The 17,988-nt window shown below is 41.1% G+C and overlaps 2 protein-coding genes across 5 annotated transcripts in view; one reads left to right on the top strand and one right to left on the bottom strand.

The window, feature by feature from the left end:
- The window catches only part of LOC130839777 (zinc finger protein 69 homolog), a 30,844-nt gene extending 14,822 nt beyond the window's left edge, over positions 1-16,022 (bottom strand). The window contains exon 1 of the mRNA XM_057714242.1: positions 15,943-16,022. Coding sequence (XP_057570225.1) covers positions 15,943-16,022 — 80 coding nt within the window. The remainder of the gene's footprint in view (positions 1-15,942) is intronic.
- A 529-nt stretch (positions 16,023-16,551) lies between these two features.
- The window catches only part of ZNF346 (zinc finger protein 346), a 28,673-nt gene continuing 27,236 nt past the window's right edge, over positions 16,552-17,988 (top strand). For 2 of the 4 annotated variants that reach the window (XM_057728329.1, XM_057728317.1), the window contains exon 1: positions 16,552-16,768. In XM_057728329.1, coding sequence (XP_057584312.1) covers positions 16,594-16,768 — 175 coding nt within the window. In that variant the 5' untranslated portion in view covers positions 16,552-16,593. The remainder of the gene's footprint in view (positions 16,769-17,988) is intronic. The other 2 variants (XR_009052740.1, XR_009052744.1) reach the window with 1 other exon arrangement.

The following is a 17,988-nucleotide window of genomic DNA, read 5'->3' as shown; positions in this document are numbered from 1 at the left end:
TGGGTTTCAATTTTACAAGATGAAAAAAGATCTAGAAATGATGGTGACCACGATTATACAGTATGAGTATACTCAACACCACTGAACGGCACACTTAGAAAAGGTTAAGATAGAATTCTCTGGTGGCCCAATGGTTAAGATAGAATTCTCTGGTGGCCCAGTGGTTAGGACTTCGTGCGTTCACTGTCAAGGGCCTGGGTTCGATCCCTGGTTGGGGAACTAAGATTCCACAAGACTTACGGTGTGGGCAAAATAAATAAATAAAAATAAATTTTTTCATGGTTAAGATAGGAAATTTTATGTTCTGTGTATTTTACCACAATAACAAAAGTTGGGGAAAAAAAATTCATCGTCTCCACATCTAAACCTGTGTACCTAATATATTCCTTATTTCTGTTCATGGCTTTACGTACTATCTACCTATTCCCTCCAGCTCTAAGCCTCCTGGGCCGCCACCCTGGGCACATCCTATGGGTCACGGAATCTTGACTTCAGAAAGACTTTTAGATCCACCCCCTCTTTTGCCTCTGCCTCGGTTCAGGTCCCTCTCATGTCATACCTGGAAATTGCAATAGCTTATGGACTATCACCAGCATTATGTTTAAAACGCTAATGTGATCCTATCATTTTTTATGCATAAAAATCTTTAATAACTCATCACTGCCCACAGAATAAGTACAGCTCTCTCAGACTTTGCTCAGCATAGCTTTCCAGGTTTAGCTCCTATCAATCCCCACAGTAGGCTCCAGCTGCCATTCCCTAGTGTCACGCATACGGACACCTTACCATCTGTTACACATAGTTTTTCCATTATCTAAAATTAACTTTCTCTCCTCCATATAAAGAATTCTTAATTATCCTCCAAAGCTCAGAATCAGCATCTCCTCCCCTTACAGAACCTCCCTGAGTCTCCATTCTAAGACATTTGGTTGTTTCTTCCACCAGTCAGTCAATAAGAATTGAAGGCCAACTATGTGCCCTAATACAAGGTGCTAAGGCTGCAGTAAACAAGACAGACCAAGGCCCTAACAGTCTAGTGAAGAATAAAAAATAATGTACAAACAATTACAAGCCTGTTAAGTGCTGTGAAGGCAATTTATAGGAAACTATGTAATATAACCAAAGAACTTTGTCAGAGTTATTAGGGAAGGTATCCCTGAGGAAAGATATTTAAGCTGTGAGCTGAAAGATAATCAGAGCCTGGAGCCAAAGATCAGTGCTTACTTGCCGTTTATCCAATTAATTATATTGAGTGTCTACTATGGGCCACGTATCATTTCGGATGCTTTGGATACATCAAGGATCGAGAAGCAAAATTCCCTTGCCTTCCTAGTGCCTGTATTTCATTGATTACATTCTAGTTTCTTCATTCATTTACTCAGCAAATGTCTACTGAGCATACCCCGTCAGGCACTACGTCAAGTGGTAAGAATAAAATAGGAATAATACACAAGCCCTTGCATAAGATTACTGTCAAGCTGATCCCAATTTTATAGGGAATATAATTGCCAAGGCAATCTTGTAGAAGAAAAACAAAGCTTTAGGAAATACACTGCTAGACCTTAGGATGTATTATAAAGCTATAATATTTAGACAGTGTGGGGAATTCCCTGGCAGTCCAGTGGTTAGGAATTTCACTGCTGGGGCCCAGAGTTCAATCCCTGATTGGGCAAATAAGACCCCCGCAAGCCTTGCAGAGCGACCAAAAAAAAAAAAAGACAGTGTAGTTTTGGCACAAAGGTAGACAAGCAGAATACTGGTACAGAACTGAGAATCTGGAAACATACCCACACATGTATTGGCATCTGATATATGACAAAGTTGATACCTCAGTGCAATGGGGAAAGAATAGTCTTTTCAACAAATGGTGCAGGATCAGATTAATAGCCACATGGGAAAAAAGTGAATTTTCCTTCCTACCTCACATCATACCCAAAAATCAATTCCAGATAGCTTTTAATATGTGAAACGTAAAATAAGACATTTTTAGGGGGACTTCCTAGGTGGCACAGTGGTTAAGAATCTGCCTGCCAATGCAGGGGACACAGCTTCGATCCCTGCTCTGGGAAGATCCCACATGCCACAGAGCAACTAAGCCATGCACCACAACTACTGACCCTGTGCTCTAGAGCCCGTGAGCTACAACTATTGAGCCCATGTGCCGCAACTATTGAAGCCTGCGTGTCTAGAGCCCACGCTCCGCAACAAGAGAAGCCACCAAAATGAGAAGCCCACATACCACAATGAAGAGTAACCCCTGCTCTCTGCAACTAGAGAAAGCCCATGTGCAGCAATGAGGACCTAACACACCCAATAAATAAATAAATAAATAAATAAATAAATAATTTTTTAAAAAGACACTTTTAGAATAAAACTTAGGAGAATATATTCAAAAGTTCAGAGTAAGCAAATATTTTTCAAATAGGACACAAAATGAGAGCCATAAAAAAAATAGAAAAATGGACCATATTAAGAACTTTTATTTTGTAGGTCAATTATACTTCAAAAACAAACAAACATTCTTAAAAAAAAAAGTTAAAGGCAAAACAAACAAACAGACTCATAGAAAAAGAGATCAGATTTGTGGTTATCAGAGGCAGAGGTTGGGAGAGGGGGAATTGGATGAAGACGGTCAAAAAGTACAAATTTCCAGTTATAAGATAAAATAAGTACTAGGGATGTCATGTACAACATGAGAAATATAATTAACACTGCTGTATGTTATATATCAGAGCTGTTAAGAGTAAATCCTGAGTTCTCATCACAAGTGGAAAAAACATTTTTTATTTCTTTAATTTTGTATAAGTATGAGATGATAGATGTTCACAAAATTTATTGTGCTAATCATTTCATGATGCAAGTCAAATTATTATGCTGTATGCCTTAAATTAATACAGTGCTGCATGTGAATTATATCTCAACAAAACTGGAAGAAGAAAACTTCTATTCATCAAAATACATAATAGGACAGTGAAAAGTCAAGCAGCAGACTGTGAAAAGATATTTTAGTGTGTGTGTGTGTGTATATATATATACATATATATTCATCCACAAAGTATTTGTACCCAGTGTCCTTCACCTTGGGAGAAAGAAAAAGGCAGATAATCCAATAGAAAAATGGACAAAAGAGTTAAGCATGTACTTCACAAAAGAGGTTACCAAATGGCAAATAAATCTATGAAAGGGTAGTCAGCTGCATTAGTCACTATGTATGCAAATACTCCTCCACAGGTAATTTTATTACATACCCACCATCATAACTAAAATGAAAAAGACAGACAACATCAAGTGTTGATGGAGATGTAAAACAATTGCTGGTAAGAGTGTAAACTGGAAGAACTACTTTGGGAAACAATTTGGCAGTTTATACTGAAGTTAAACTTATGCATACCATATGACCCAGTGATTCCACTCCTAGGTGAATGAGCACAAAAGTTCATCAAAAGACACATACAATACTCATAGGGGGAACTTCCCTGGTGGCGCAGTGGTTAAGAATTTGCCTGCCAATGCAGGGGACACAGGTTTGAGTCCTGGTTGGTGAAAATCCCACATGCCGCAGAGCAACTAAGCCCCTGCACCACAACTACTGAGCCTGCACTCTAGAGCCCACGAGCCACAACTACTGAAGCCCATGCACCTAGAGCCTGTGCTCTGCAACAAGAGAAGCCACCACAGTGAGGAGCCAATGCACCACAATGAAGAGTAGCCCCCACTCACCACAACTAGAGAAAGCCCGTGTACAGCAAGGAAGACCCAACACAGCCAAAAATTTAAAAATAAAAAATAAAAAAATAAATAATAAAGAAATCTTTAGGGCTTCCCTGGTGGCACAGTGCAAGAATCCGCCTGCCAATGCAGGGGACATGAGTTCAAGCCCTGCCCCAGGAAGATCCCATGTGCCTCAGAGCAGCTAAGACCATGCTCCACAACTATTGCACTCTAGAGCCCGTGAGCCACAACTACTGAGCCTGTGTGCTGCAACTACTGAAACCCACACACCTAGAGCCCGTGCTCTACAACAAGAGAAGCCACCACAATGAGAAGCCTGTGCACCACAACAAAGAGTAGCCCCCACTTACCACAGCTAGAGAAAGCCCCTGCACAGCAACAAAGACCCAACACAGGCAATAAATAAATTTTTAAACAAAGAATGTATATATATATATGTGCACTTTGCTGTACAGTAGAAATTAATGCAACATTGTAAATCAACTATACTTAAATAAAATAATTTAAAAAAAAACTCAGAGAGGGACTTCCTAGGTGGTGTAGTGGTTAAGAATCCACCTGCCAATGCAGGGGACACGGGTTCAATCCCTGCCCCAGGAAGATACCACATGCCACAGAGCAACTAAGCCTGTGTGCCACAACTGTTGAGCCTGCGCTCTAGAGCCCGTAAGCCACAACTATTGAGCTCATGTGCCTAGAGCCCGTGCTCCACAACAAGAAAGTCCACCACAATGAGGAGACTACACACCACAATGAAGAGTGGCCCCCGCTTGCCACAACTAGAGAAAGGCCGTGCGCAGCAACAAAGACCCAACACAGCCAATAAAATAAAAAAATAAACAAATAATAATTAAAAAAAAAAAACTCAGAGAAAAAGAGATTAGCTTTGTGGTTACCAGAGGTGGAGGATGCAAGAAGGACAAACTGGATGAAGGCAGTCAAAAGGTACAGACTTCCAGTTAAAACATAAATAAGTACTAGGGATGTAATATACAACATGATAAATATAACATTACTATATGCTACAGATGAAAGTTGTTAAGAGTATATCCTAAGGGTTCTCATCACATGGAAAAAAATTATTTTCTTTATCTTTAATTTTGTATCTATATGGGATGATGGATGTGCACTAAACTTATTGTGGTAATTATTTCCTAATGCATGTGAGTCAAATCATTATGCTGTACACCTTAAACCTGTGCACCTTGTATGTCAACTATATCTCAACTTTAAAAAGAAAGAAAATAGGAGAAAAGCTGAGAAATTTCATCAGATATCAGGAATCTAAAAATAAGAAAACTATAAAATGGAAATTCTAAAACTAAAAAATGCTATGTCCAAAACTAAAAATACCATAGGTGGGCTTATTGCAGATTAAAAATAGTAGGACAGAAGATTATTAACCTAGAAGAAATGACAGTAGAAAATATCCAGACAGAAGCACAGGAGAAAAATAATATGTAATATAATTAGCGTGTAAGAGACTTACAGGACATGATGAAAAGTTCAAATATATATGAGTAATAAGAGCCCTAGGAGGAGTGATGATAATAGAACAAAAATAAAATTTGAAGAAATACTGGATATTTATTCAAATATTTTCTTTAAGAATTCACATATTTTTCAAAAAAATCTCCTAAACTACAAAAGATATCAAACCATAGACTCGAGGACTTCTCTGAACCCCAGTCAGGATAAATACAACAAAATAAATAAATATAATAAAATACAAGGACATATCACACCAAACTGTTAAAAGCAATGATAAACAGAAAATCTTAAAAACAGCCATATATAAAAGATATATTATGATCAAAGGAACAAGAATAAGATTAATGACTAACATTTCAACAGAAACAATGGAAAACAGACGTGGAATGCTTGGGAATGAAAAAAAGCACTTTAAATTGATGGGGAAAAACACATCTATCAACTTAGTACTCTATTCTAGGCAAAACCATCCTTCAGAAATGAAATACAGAATAACAAGTGTGAGCAAAGACGTGGAGACTTTGGAACCCTCATGTATTGCTGGTGGGAATGTGAAATGGTAGGTATACCCGCTGTAGAAAACAGCATGGCAGTTCTTCAAGTTAAACACAGAATTTCTATAAGATCCATTCCACTTCTAGGTATATACTTAAGAGAACTGAAAGCGTGGATCCAAACAGGTATGTGAACTCCAATTTTCACAGCAGCATTATTCACAATAGCCAAAAGGTGGAAGCAACCCAGTGTCCATTGATGAATCAATGGATAGATAAACAAAATGTGGTATGCACATACAATGGAATATTATTCAGCCTTATTTAGCCTTAAGAAGGAAGGACGTTGTGATATGCGACACAACATAAATGAACCTTAAAAACATTATGCTATGTGCAATAAGCCAAACACAGAATATTGTATGATTCCACTTATATGAAATATCTAGAACAGCCAAATTCATAAAGACAGAAAGCAGAATAGTGGTTACTAAGGGCTGAGAGTAGGGGATAATGGAGAGTTACATGGGTATAGAGTTTCAGTTTGGGATAATGAAAAATTCTGGAGATGGATAGTGGTGATGGTTGTACAACAACCTGAATGTGCTTAATGCCACCGAACTGTACACTTTAAAATGATTAAAATGGTAAATTTTATGGTCCATGTAACTTACCAGAATGAAAAATAATTAATAAAGGCAAAATAGGACATCTTCCGACAATAAAAAGTTGAGAGAGTTCCCATTTGCAACAACGTGGATAGACCTAGAGAGTATTATGCTTAGCGCATAAGTCAGAGAGAGAAAGATAAACACTGTATGTCATCACTCATATGTGGCATCTAAAAAATAAAACAAATAAATGTATATAGCAAAACAGAAATAGACTCACAAATATAGAAAACAAACTAGTGGATACCAGTGGACAGAAGGAAGTGAGGCGGGGCAAGGTAGGGATATGGGATTGAGATACAAACTACTATCTATAAAATAGATAAGCAACAAGGATATGTTGTACAGCACAGGGAATTATAGCCATTATGTTGTAATAACTTTAAGGGGAGTATAATTATAAAAATACTGAATCACTATGCTATTCACTTAAAACTAATATAATATTGTAAATCACCTATACTTCAAGTTGAATTTTAAAACATTTTAAAAAGCTGAAAGAATTCATCATGAGCAGACCTGCACTACAAGAAATACTAAATGAAATTCTTTAGTCTGAAGGAAAATGAGCCAGATGGAAACATGGAACTGCAAAATAGAATGAAGAACACATGAAAGAGTGACTATGTAGATAAATAAAAATGAATATTGGAAATTAATACTGACAGTTTAAAACCACAAAGAAAATAGTCTTGCAGAGTTTAAAATATATACTGAAATAAAACATATAGCAACAATAGCACAGAAAGCAGAAAGTGTTAAACTATTTTAAGTTTCTTGCATTGTTCAGGAAGTGTGACAAATACTAATTTAGGGTAGATAGTGATGAGTTAAGAATGTATGTTATGGGACTTCCCTGGTGGTCCAGTGGTTAAGAATCCACCTTCCGATGCAGGGCACACGGGTTTGACCCCTGGTGGGGAACTAAGACCCCACATGCCACAGGGCAACTAAGCCTGTCCGCCACAACTACTGAGCCCATGCACCACAACTAGAGAGCCCATGTGCAGCAACTATAGAGTCCACCCACTCTGGACCCAGCAAGCCACAGCTAGAGAGAAGCCCGCACACTACAAGGAAGATCCTGCATGTTGCAATGAAAGATTCAGTGTGCCACAACAAAGACCTGATGCAGCCAATAAATAAATAAATGAAAGAATGCATAGTGTAATCCCTAGAGGAACCACTAAAAGAGTAATCACATAATAATTAAATATCTAATTAATTTTAAAAAGAATAAAAAGTAGAATGATAAAAAATCATCATTCAATGCAAAAGAAGGCAAAAAAAAGAATGAAGGAACAAAGCACAGACAGAACAAACAAAATAAACAACAAAATGATAGAAATAAACAACAAAATGATAGAAATAAACACATATCAGTAATCAAATTAAATGGAAATGAACTAAAACACTCTAAATAAAAAATAAAGACTGTCAGGCTGGATTTTAAAAATCCAACTATATGCTATTTACAAGTGACACACTTTAATTTTTTTAATTTGATTTTTTTTTTAATTTATTGGTTGAGTTGGATCTTCGTTGCTGCATGCGGGCTTTCTGTAGTTGTGGAGAGCAGGGGCTACTCCTCATTTCAGTGTGCAGGCTTCTTATTGCAGTGGCTTCTCTTGTTGCGGAGCATGGGCTCTAGGTTAGCGGGCTTCAGTAGTTGTGGCACTTGTGCTTAGTTGCTCCGTGGCATGTGGGATTTTCCTGGACCAGGGATCAAACCCGTGTCCCCTGCATTGGCAGGCGGATTCTTAACTACTGTGCCAACAGGGAAGCCCAAGTGACACACTTTGAATATAAGGTCATCAAGGTTAAAAGAACACAAAAGAACAGAATGGAAAAACATGTGCCATACAAATACAAACAAAAGCGAGCTGGCTTAGCTAGCTTAATATCATACGAAACAGACTTTGAGATAATAAATATGTCTAGCGATAAGGAGGGGCATTTCACACTGATAAAAGTGTTTGTTTAGCTGAAAAATACGACTTTCCTATTAATATATTCAGAAATGAAATATATGAAGCAAAAAATAACAGAACCAAAAAGAAACATAGACAAATCCACAATTATTGTTGGAGACTTGCACACACACACGCATGCCCCTCAGTAATTGATAGAACTAGTCAAAAATCAGTAAGGATATAGAAGATCTGGATACACTATCAACAACACTGACATAATTGAATATTTATACAACACTGCCCCATCAACTGCAAAATATGCATTCTTTTCAAATACAAATGAAATGTTCACCAAAGTGACCATATGCTAAGCCATGAAACAAATCGCAGGAAATTTCACAGGACTTAAGTCTCACACAGCGTGTTCTCTGACCACAATAAATTAAATATGACATTAACAAGATATAGACAGAGGCCCCAGATATTTGGAAATTAAGCAACTCATGTATACAAAATTCAAGATCAGGCAAAACTAATCTATAGCAATAGAGTTCAAGATAATGATTTCCTTTGGGTAAGAAGAAGCACAGTGAGCATTCTGAGACTCTGAATGTTCTGTTTCTTAATACAAGCAGTGGTTATACAGGTGTAGTTATATATAAAAATGCATTCAAGATTTGTATTTGGGACTTCCTAGGTGGCACAGTGGTTAAGAATCTGCCTGCCAATGCAGGGGACACGGGTTCGAGCCCTGCCCTGGGAAGATTTCACATGCCGTGGAGCAACTAAGCCCGTGCACCACAACTATTGAGCCTGTGCTCTAGAGCCCATGAGCCACAACTATTGAGCCCATTTGCTGCAACTATTGAAGCCCACACACCTAGAGCCCGTGCTCCACAACAAGAGAAGCCACTACAATGAGGAGCCCACGCACGACAATGAAGAGTAGCCCCCACAACAGGAACTAGAGAAAGCCCATGTGCAGCAACAAAGACCCAAAACAGCCAATAAATAAATAAAATAAATAAATTTAAAAAAATATATTTGTTTTTGTACACTTTATGTAAGTGATAACTCAATAAAAATGTAAATTAGAAAAAATGATATTGGAAATTCCCTGGCGATCCGGTGGTTAGGACTTTGCCTTGCAATGCAGGGGGTGCGGGTTTGATCCCTGGTCGGGGAGCTGAGATCCCACATGCCTCGTGGCCAAAAAAACAAAAACAGAAAACAAAAACAAAATTGTAACAAATTCAATAAAGACTTTAAAAAAAAAAGCATACAAAGAAAAAAAGACATTAAATTCCCTACTACCTAAAAAATATCTAGGAGGATGCTTAATAAATGTTTAATGAATTAAAAAAAGGAGGGCAAAATAAGGGATAGAGTGAAAAGGTCTAATGTACTTCTAATACTATTTACACCAACTAAATTGGCAAAATATAAAGAAGTCCAACAGTAGAAAGTGCTGGAGAGAATGAAAATCAATGGAAACTCTTATACTTTGCTGATGAGAATATAAATTGATACAACCACTTTAGAAAACAATTTGGCAGGGCTTCCCTGGTGGCGCAGTGGTTTTAAGAATCCATCTGCCAATAAAGGGGACATGGGTTCGAGCCCTGGGCTAGGAAGATCTCACATGCCGAGGAGCAACTAAGCCTGTGCGCCACAACTACTGAGCCTGTGCTCTAGAGCCCATGAGCCACAACTACTGAAGCCCGTGAGCCTAGAGCCCAAACACTGCAATAAAGAGTAGCCCCCACTACCCACAACTAGACAAAGCCTGTGAGCAGCAATGAAGACCCAACACAGCCAATAAATAAATAAATAAAAATAAAAAATAAAATCTTAAAAAAAAAAAGAAAACAATTTGGCATTAGCTTATAAAGTATAACATTCAAATACCCGACCACCTGACAATTCAACTTCTAGGTGTGAACCCTAAAAAGCTCTTGCCCAAGTGCCCCAGGAGCTGATTATAAGAATGTTAATAGTAGCTCTGCTCATAATAGCAAAAACTGTAAACACCTCAAATGTCCATCAATAGTAGAACAGATAAAGCAATTATGGTATATCCACACAATAAAATATTATCCCACAGTGAAAATGAATGAACCATAGTTGCTTGCAACAATATAGCTATTAGAAACTTAATGAGTGAAAAACGAAAATCACAGAAAAAAATACAAAGAGTATGATACCATGCTTATGAAGTTAAAATGCAAACAAAATTAAACAATATGTTGTTTAAGCATATATGTAAATTTTTTAAAGCACGGAAATTAAAATACAAATTGAAAATAATGGTTAGGAAGAAATGGAGTGATAGATAATATTCTAGCTCGGATTAGCTGAGGACTTTGTGAGTGTCCACTATATTTTCATTCTTTATAATTTATATGTAATGTTTATATGTATTAAATATGATAACTTGCATATTTTTTAAATAAGGAAAAAAGCAGTAGAAAGTGTTATAGGAGCATGGAGAATTCTCCTCTATTCTAGAGGAGAAGTTAAGGAGAATTTTATCTAGTAGGTGTGTCAGGGGTCCCCAGGTTCAGGGCTTCACTAGATGGCCTCACAGGACTCAGTGTATAATTGCACTCACAGCTATGATATAGTATAGCCAAAAGATACAAATAAAAATCAAGCAAAGGGAAAGGGGGCACAGGGCAAAGTCTAAAGGCAACCAGGCACAAGCATCCAAGAGTCCCTTCCCAGTGGAATCCACGCAGGACATAATTAATTCCTCCAGCATGACTATAATACCACTTGTGAAGTGTTGTCTACAAGCGAAACTTGCCAGAACTTAGGAATTCCCGGGTTTTTATCAGGGGTTAGTTATGTAGGCCCTCTCTACCTAGCATGTACCAAATTTTCAGACTCCCAGAAGGAAGGCAGGTGCTTAGCATAAACCATATTGCTAGCACAGTTCAGGCTCAGTGGTCCACTTCTTTATCTTAGGGTAGTTAGGAACCCTCCTGAAATCCCAATTCCCAGATGCTACCAAAGGTCAACCTTGAAAGCCGGTCTTTCAAAGGATAGCAGTCTCAGGCCTCCTATATCAACTTTTTTCTGCATAGTAAGTAATACTGTGGCTGATATTTGAGGTGAAACTTCAAGAAGTATGTCAAATGGACAAGGTCATATGGTGGAATGGCATTAAAGGCAGTGGGAACAGTATGTGCAAAGGTAAAGAGGTGTGAAAAGATGCCCCTGTTGGGGAACAAACCACAGTGCTGAAGTCCTTTCAATATGGGTGGAGCACAAGGCGCTTGGGAAAATATAAGAAGAAGGAAGTGGAGAGGGAAAGAGTCAGACTATAATGGGCCACTTACACCACAATGGGACATTTTAACTTTGTCCTGCAAGCGATGGGGAGTCATTAAAGTACCGTAGGTGAGGGAGTATAGTACAATGCCTGGCTGAAATAGACTGCTATGTCCTCCCAAAATTAAGATGCTGACATCTAGAAACCCTAGAGAGCTCCCTCACCCTCTGTGCTGTATGAGGACAGAGGCAGATGGCTATCTATGAACCTGGAAGAAGGCCTCCATCAGACACCAGATCTGCCAGCACTTCAATCTTGGACATTTCAGCCTCCAGAACTATCAGAAATAAATGTTTGTTATTTAAGCTACTCAATCTATGGTTTTGTTATAGCAGCCCAAATGGACTAAGGCACTGGCACATAATGTAGTAGGCTCTAAATAAAGCCTGTTGATTTGATGTGACTCAAACTATTATGCTAGTTCAAGATCTATACAGATTTCTTGGCAATCCTTCAGTAGACGTGAAAGAACTTCACTGATCATTTTAGGCCACTCTAGATTTCCTTAGATACATTAAATTACACTACTTTGCTCTGATCCATAATCAAATGCACAGACTATTAACTGAAACTGGTTCTAGGAATTATGAGTCAAACTGGTTCTAAAAAAGCAGGATTTAGGTGATAGGGTCTTCACCAAGATGGAGATTAGAACATAGTATGAATTTGTTAAATTACCAGGAAAATCTAGCTTTCAGAATAAACTGGTAACAACTACCATTTATTATGGGCCCCACAATGTGCTAAGTAGTTTATGGAGATTGTTTTTGTTAATCTTCACAACCACCATTTACGATGGGTATCATTTTCTCATTTACAGATGATGAAGCAGACTCACAAATGTGAAATAATTTACCTGAGGTCACATAGGTCATGGGTGCAGAAGGGAGCAGTTGATGTCAAGCTGAGAACCTCACAGCTTTAACTGACTGCCTGCTTTTTTCTCAGAGATTATTGGGGTTAATCCCCACCCTGCTTTGCCTCATATATCATCCAGGTCCAAAACACCATGGCCATACATTGCACCTCATGTGGCTCTGAATATCCATCCCTCCTTCCCAAGGGCAACTTAGTAGGGCCTAAAATGGTTGGAATTCCTACACTGCCACTAGGGTGACAAGAAGAAGCAGTCTTATCCGTGTACTCTAACTAGCCATACAGATATGCTCATTTTTCTAAGTGGGCTGTGACATGGAAAAAAGTTGGGAAGCTCTGCTTGAAACCAGTCTAATAGTCCTCCTCTCAAAATCCTCTGGAAATCCCAATCTGTGATCAGCAAACTCCACTATGCCCTCAATCTATCCTTGGAAAGTCACTGAAGTAAAACTTGGCATCCCCCAAAGACACTGCTTCCCTGCATGAGCCCTGAAGACACTGTAATAAAAATGACCCAGCCTGAGAAATAGACTAGGATTGTAGCAAAGATGTACCCCTGCAGAGCGTGGCTTTTCCACAGTTTCCCTCAGGAGTACCCATGCTGTTTTGGATTAATCTCAGGTTCAAGTCAAATAACACTTGTTCACATCCTGTTAGGAAAACCTAACCTGTGGCCACTTCTAGCAGCTGGAGATGTGTTTGCAGAGCTGAGAAGTAGAAAGCTTCATATGGGGTAACCCAGAAACCATCATGATCCCTATAACTGTGGTTTCATTGTCTCATCGTACCCACGCTAGCCTTGGTTGTTGTATTACTCATGGTTTGGGGTTGTTTTTTTTCAATTTTCTGTTTTGTTTTATGATGCTTTGACATCTTTGGGCCTTGCAGACCAGGATGGAACTGCCCCTCTAAGGGTTTGCTAATTCCTAGAGATAGAAAAGAACTTGCCTTCAAGCACACCTTTCATATGCAAACCAACCAATCCAAACCAGTATCCCTAACCACCTCCTTTATGGACTCCTATATACCAAACCAATATTCTCACTGCTCTAAATCACCCCAAGACCAGGTACCAGAAAACTAGGGACCACCCCTATGGCCCACAGTGCTGTTGAAATTATTCAAATTAGCCAACCAAACCCCTTGCCTTGCCTTACCCATTCCTTCCTGTGGAAACCACAATAAAGGCTCTGGGCAATGCTCTCCCCTCACACCTTCTGCCTCCTGACCAACCTTAGAGCTTCCCCATATGGCCCCCCATGGGCATCTTGGGAACTGTGCATAATAAAACTTTCAATGGCATTGAACTCCTGTGTCATCACTCAGTCACCTCTATAAATTAAGTCCTGGACACAATGGAAACACTTGTCACTTCCATTATAGCAGTTAACATATACTCTCTGATATTATGTATATAGTAGATACTTTCGTCTCCAGAATTTACTCTGCCTGAGAGCAGGAACCGTATTTTACTAAAAAGCTCTGTAGCATGGGTTTGCATGCCCAAGAACATACACAAGCAGTGTTTATTCAACTGAAATGTTTGCTGAACTGTGGCCAATTTCCGTCCCTTGACAAAGCCATTTCCCAGATCGTTCTTCTCCCATAGCAACAATAGACAGTAGAACATGTTGAGAAGTCGTTCTCATTTTCCACAGGGAAGAAATAAAAAAGCCAGCCCCACAAATACAAGGCATCACCTGCCCTGCTGGGTCCCTACAAGGAGTCCAAGCCTGGACCAATATTAGAAGCATTTTCACAAATACAAACAGAAAACTGTTCACAGACACTCGGTGCTGTAGCTTAGGACTCTGCCTCAGTGACACAGGGGACACACCGTGACAGCATTCATTGGAGAATAAATGGAAATTATTTTGAGTATCTCATCAGATTGGGAGTGGGGAACTGGGGATTGTTTTCCAATAATGTATAGCATCTTAAGTACCCCATTCTTAAGATTTGCTCCATTGCGTTTAAAAAAATACATATGCTTGAGTTCTTGGACTTTAAAAAAATGCCCTCTATCCCTTGCTATTTGTACCTGAATAACTCATGCTATGCAAATATGAGTAACTAGAATCTTCTCTAAGATAAATAAGTAACATGTAGTCGTCAGTTTTCAGGCTGGTCATCTGGTAATGGCAAAAAGAAATGGATTTGCAGTCTGAGGACTGGTGTGCTCAAGCACACCAGTGACTGGGCTCTGTCACTAACTAGCTATGTGACCCTCATAAACCTTCACCTCTCTCAGTCTTTATTGTCAAATAAGAATCTATCATAAGAGAACCACTCTGAGGATTAAACGTTATAATGTATGTTAAAGGTGCTTCATAAACTATAAAGCACTGCACAAACATCAGTCATCTATTGCACTGGAAGCTCCAGAGCCTGGCATGCGGCCTGACATAGAGCTGGTGTTCAATATTTGTAGTCCAAATAAGAAAATACCACTGATGAGCTGTGTTATCTCAGGGAAGAAAAAAAATCTCTCTTCCTCCTCCTCTTCCTCCTCCTCCTCTGATACCACTGTATACTGTCCTTTTTCCTGTTCCCCCTTACACAGCAACCTCACTCCTGCCTCAGGGCCTTTGCACCTGTTGTCTTCTCTGCCTGGAACACTCTTCCCCAGCTCTTTGCATGGGCATCCCCTTTTCATCAATCAGGTCTTAGGTCAAATGTAATTTCTCCAGAGGCTTTCTCTTACCACCTGACCAACGTTCCACCTCTATTATTCACCCAATATATAATCCTGTTTTATTTCCTCCTCCTGTTGTCTTGCTTATTACACTCTCCTTTACTAGAATAAAAAACAATCTGCTAGAGATTCCCTGTCTGTCTTGTTCACCACTGTATTCCAATGCCCAAAACAACATCTAGCTCATAGAAAACTCTCAAAAAGCATTTGAATAAATGAGGTTGAGATAACTTTATATCAAAAGTTTCATTCATTCAACAAATATTTTGTTTGTACCTATGAGGATTCAGGCTCTATTTCAAGGTGCTGGGGATTCAGCTGAGAACAAAACAGACAAATGTGCCTGCTTTCTTGGGGCTTGCCTTCTAGTGGCGAAATAAACAATAAACAAGATAAAAAGCAAATTACATAATATACTTGATAATGTAAGTGTTAAGGAGAAAAAACTAAGTAAAGCAGTCAAGGAGGATATGAAGTGTGTGCTCAGGGGTACACAGAAATGAGAGGAAGAGCCACGGGAATATACGGGGAAATGCATTCCAGGAGGCCTAGGTAACTGGGACAGGAATTAAAGGACTGCAGGCTAACACAATAGATGATGAGGTCAGGAAGGTTAAGAGAAGTCAAATTGTATACGGCCCTGTTGGCTAAACCAAGGACTTTGTCTTTTACAAAGAGTAAGATGGGAAAGTTTTGGAGAATTTGAGTACAGGGATGTCACGATATGGCTTCTTACAAGAGGATCGCTAGGGGCTGCCGTTTGGGGAATATCTGGAGGGTAAGCTTAGGGACCAGTAAGGATGCTATAATAACCATTGCAAGAGATAGCGGCTCCGAAAGACTGGGGAAGGAGCAGGTGCGGGGTTGGAAGATTACATTTAGGCTTTTGACAGTTACTCTGGAGTGGCGTTTACGGGGAGGTCTAGACTGGGGGGTCAGCACCTGGAACTCAAATGGTATCTAATATCAACAGTAATCAAGCCATGGAGATGGCGTCCCAGCGCGACCACTTACAGCGAGCCTCAGCTGCCCTACTAGTGAAACGAGGAAGATACTCCCACAAAACTGGGCCTTCAGAAGAACGCAATGAGACGTGTCAAAAGCTGACCGCAGCAAGGTGAGAACCCTGAGCCAACGACTGCACAAGACTGTCCGGGAGGGAGGGGGCTGCCGTGGAAACGGCGACGGACTTTCCAACCCACCGCCCGAGTCCCTAAGTCCCCGCAGCCGCGACGGAAAAAAAGCGCCGGGAGCCAGCGCCGTAGCGCAGCCTGCGGAGCTCAAACCTCGCGAGATCTGTTGGCCGGGCAGAGTCATCCTCCCACCCACATCTCGCGAGACCGAGGTTCAAGCGCGGCTCTCGGCCGGTTAAGGCTTGCGGGGGAAGATGGAGTATCCGGTGCTGGGCATCGCGGAGGCCGCGGACAGCGGCGGGGCTCGGCCATACAACAGCTCGGAGGAGCGGGAGGGCCGGGAACCGGACGGGCCGCGCTTCGACCGCGAGAGGGCGCGCCGCCTCTGGGAAGCAGTGTCCGGGGCCCAGCCAGTGGGGAGGGAGGAAGGTGAGTCCGGGGACTTGAGAGGCAGGAAGCCCCTCGCCAGCCTGCTGGTTTCGCGGCGCGTGGCGGAAGCGCGGGGCGGGGACGCGGACCAGCCCCCGGGCCTGCGGTCACACCCCCTGGCGCCCGGCCCGCCCCCTGGCATGATGCGCGCGGGGACTCCCTGACTTGTGCGCCCCGCCTGGCCAGGGGCGCGTGGGCGGCTCCTCTGAAAGTCCAGGCCGTGGCACCCCGAGAATCGCGCGCGAGTGGTCAAGGGCCTTCTCACGCTCTGGCCGCGGGCCTTCCCCCGCCTTCCTCACCGCCCAGAGCTCTCCTCTTCCTAAGCTCAAGGACTGGACTCCTCCAGGTGTGCCGTCCACGCCGTCTCGGAGACCCCCGCAGAACTTCCCCCGCCAGCCTCATCGCCCATTCACTATCCCAGTCTCCAGGCTCCCCCACCCCTAGTGTCTCTTGCCTCCCTCCTCTCGTGCCCCACACTTCCGAGGGCTCTGGAAGGCCTTCTCCATACCCGCAGTGTTCCTCCTGGACTTGGTGACTGAGCTCTTGGCTCATCCCTGTTTCTTGGTGTCTCTTGTCTCCACCAGCTGGGTCCCTTTTCTAGTATGGGGGCCAGGAGCCTCAGAGCCTGGCCAGGGTATCCTTTGGCTGCAGCTTCTTTGGATCCCAAGCATGACCCAAGGTTGTGGAGAACAGGATATACAAGGCCACCAGGGGGGCACTTCTGGGCTGATGCTTTCCAGCTTGTTCTGCACTTGACCTGGCCCTGGGTAATATGGAGATAGAAGCAGGAGGATGGAAAGAGCTGCTCTGACCCCATTTTGTGATCCGCTTCACAGTCCTTAGCAGAGCTAGCTGCTTAACTCTAACCCAGAAGTATACAAACTGGGCTTTTGTGCTATTCCTGTCAGGTGATGTGGGTTTGTTTGCTTGAGGAGCAGACTGATCTTGGAAAGTTAATATGTTGCTTGTGAACTGATTGCCCTAGGATAAAATGGAATTTTTGACCACATCCAAGGAAGATATGTTTGAATTTGGGGTGATACACTGACCTGTATCCTGTTGTATACTTCTCCATTTTAAATAAATTGACTCCTAAACTAATAAGAGGCTCCTATCTGCCTCATCCTCATACTTTCAAACTTGTTTGGAACAAAGTTGCCTCTCTCCTCCACCCCACACTCCCCTCAATTTTCCTTTCATTAGTAACAAACATTCACTGA

Source organism: Hippopotamus amphibius, chromosome 1, assembly GCF_030028045.1.
Source record: "Hippopotamus amphibius kiboko isolate mHipAmp2 chromosome 1, mHipAmp2.hap2, whole genome shotgun sequence".
In the NCBI taxonomy this organism is placed as follows: Eukaryota; Metazoa; Chordata; class Mammalia; order Artiodactyla; family Hippopotamidae; genus Hippopotamus; species Hippopotamus amphibius.
The sequence above is the reverse complement of the archived record's forward strand: the minus strand, read 5'-3'. Positions and strand labels throughout refer to the sequence as shown.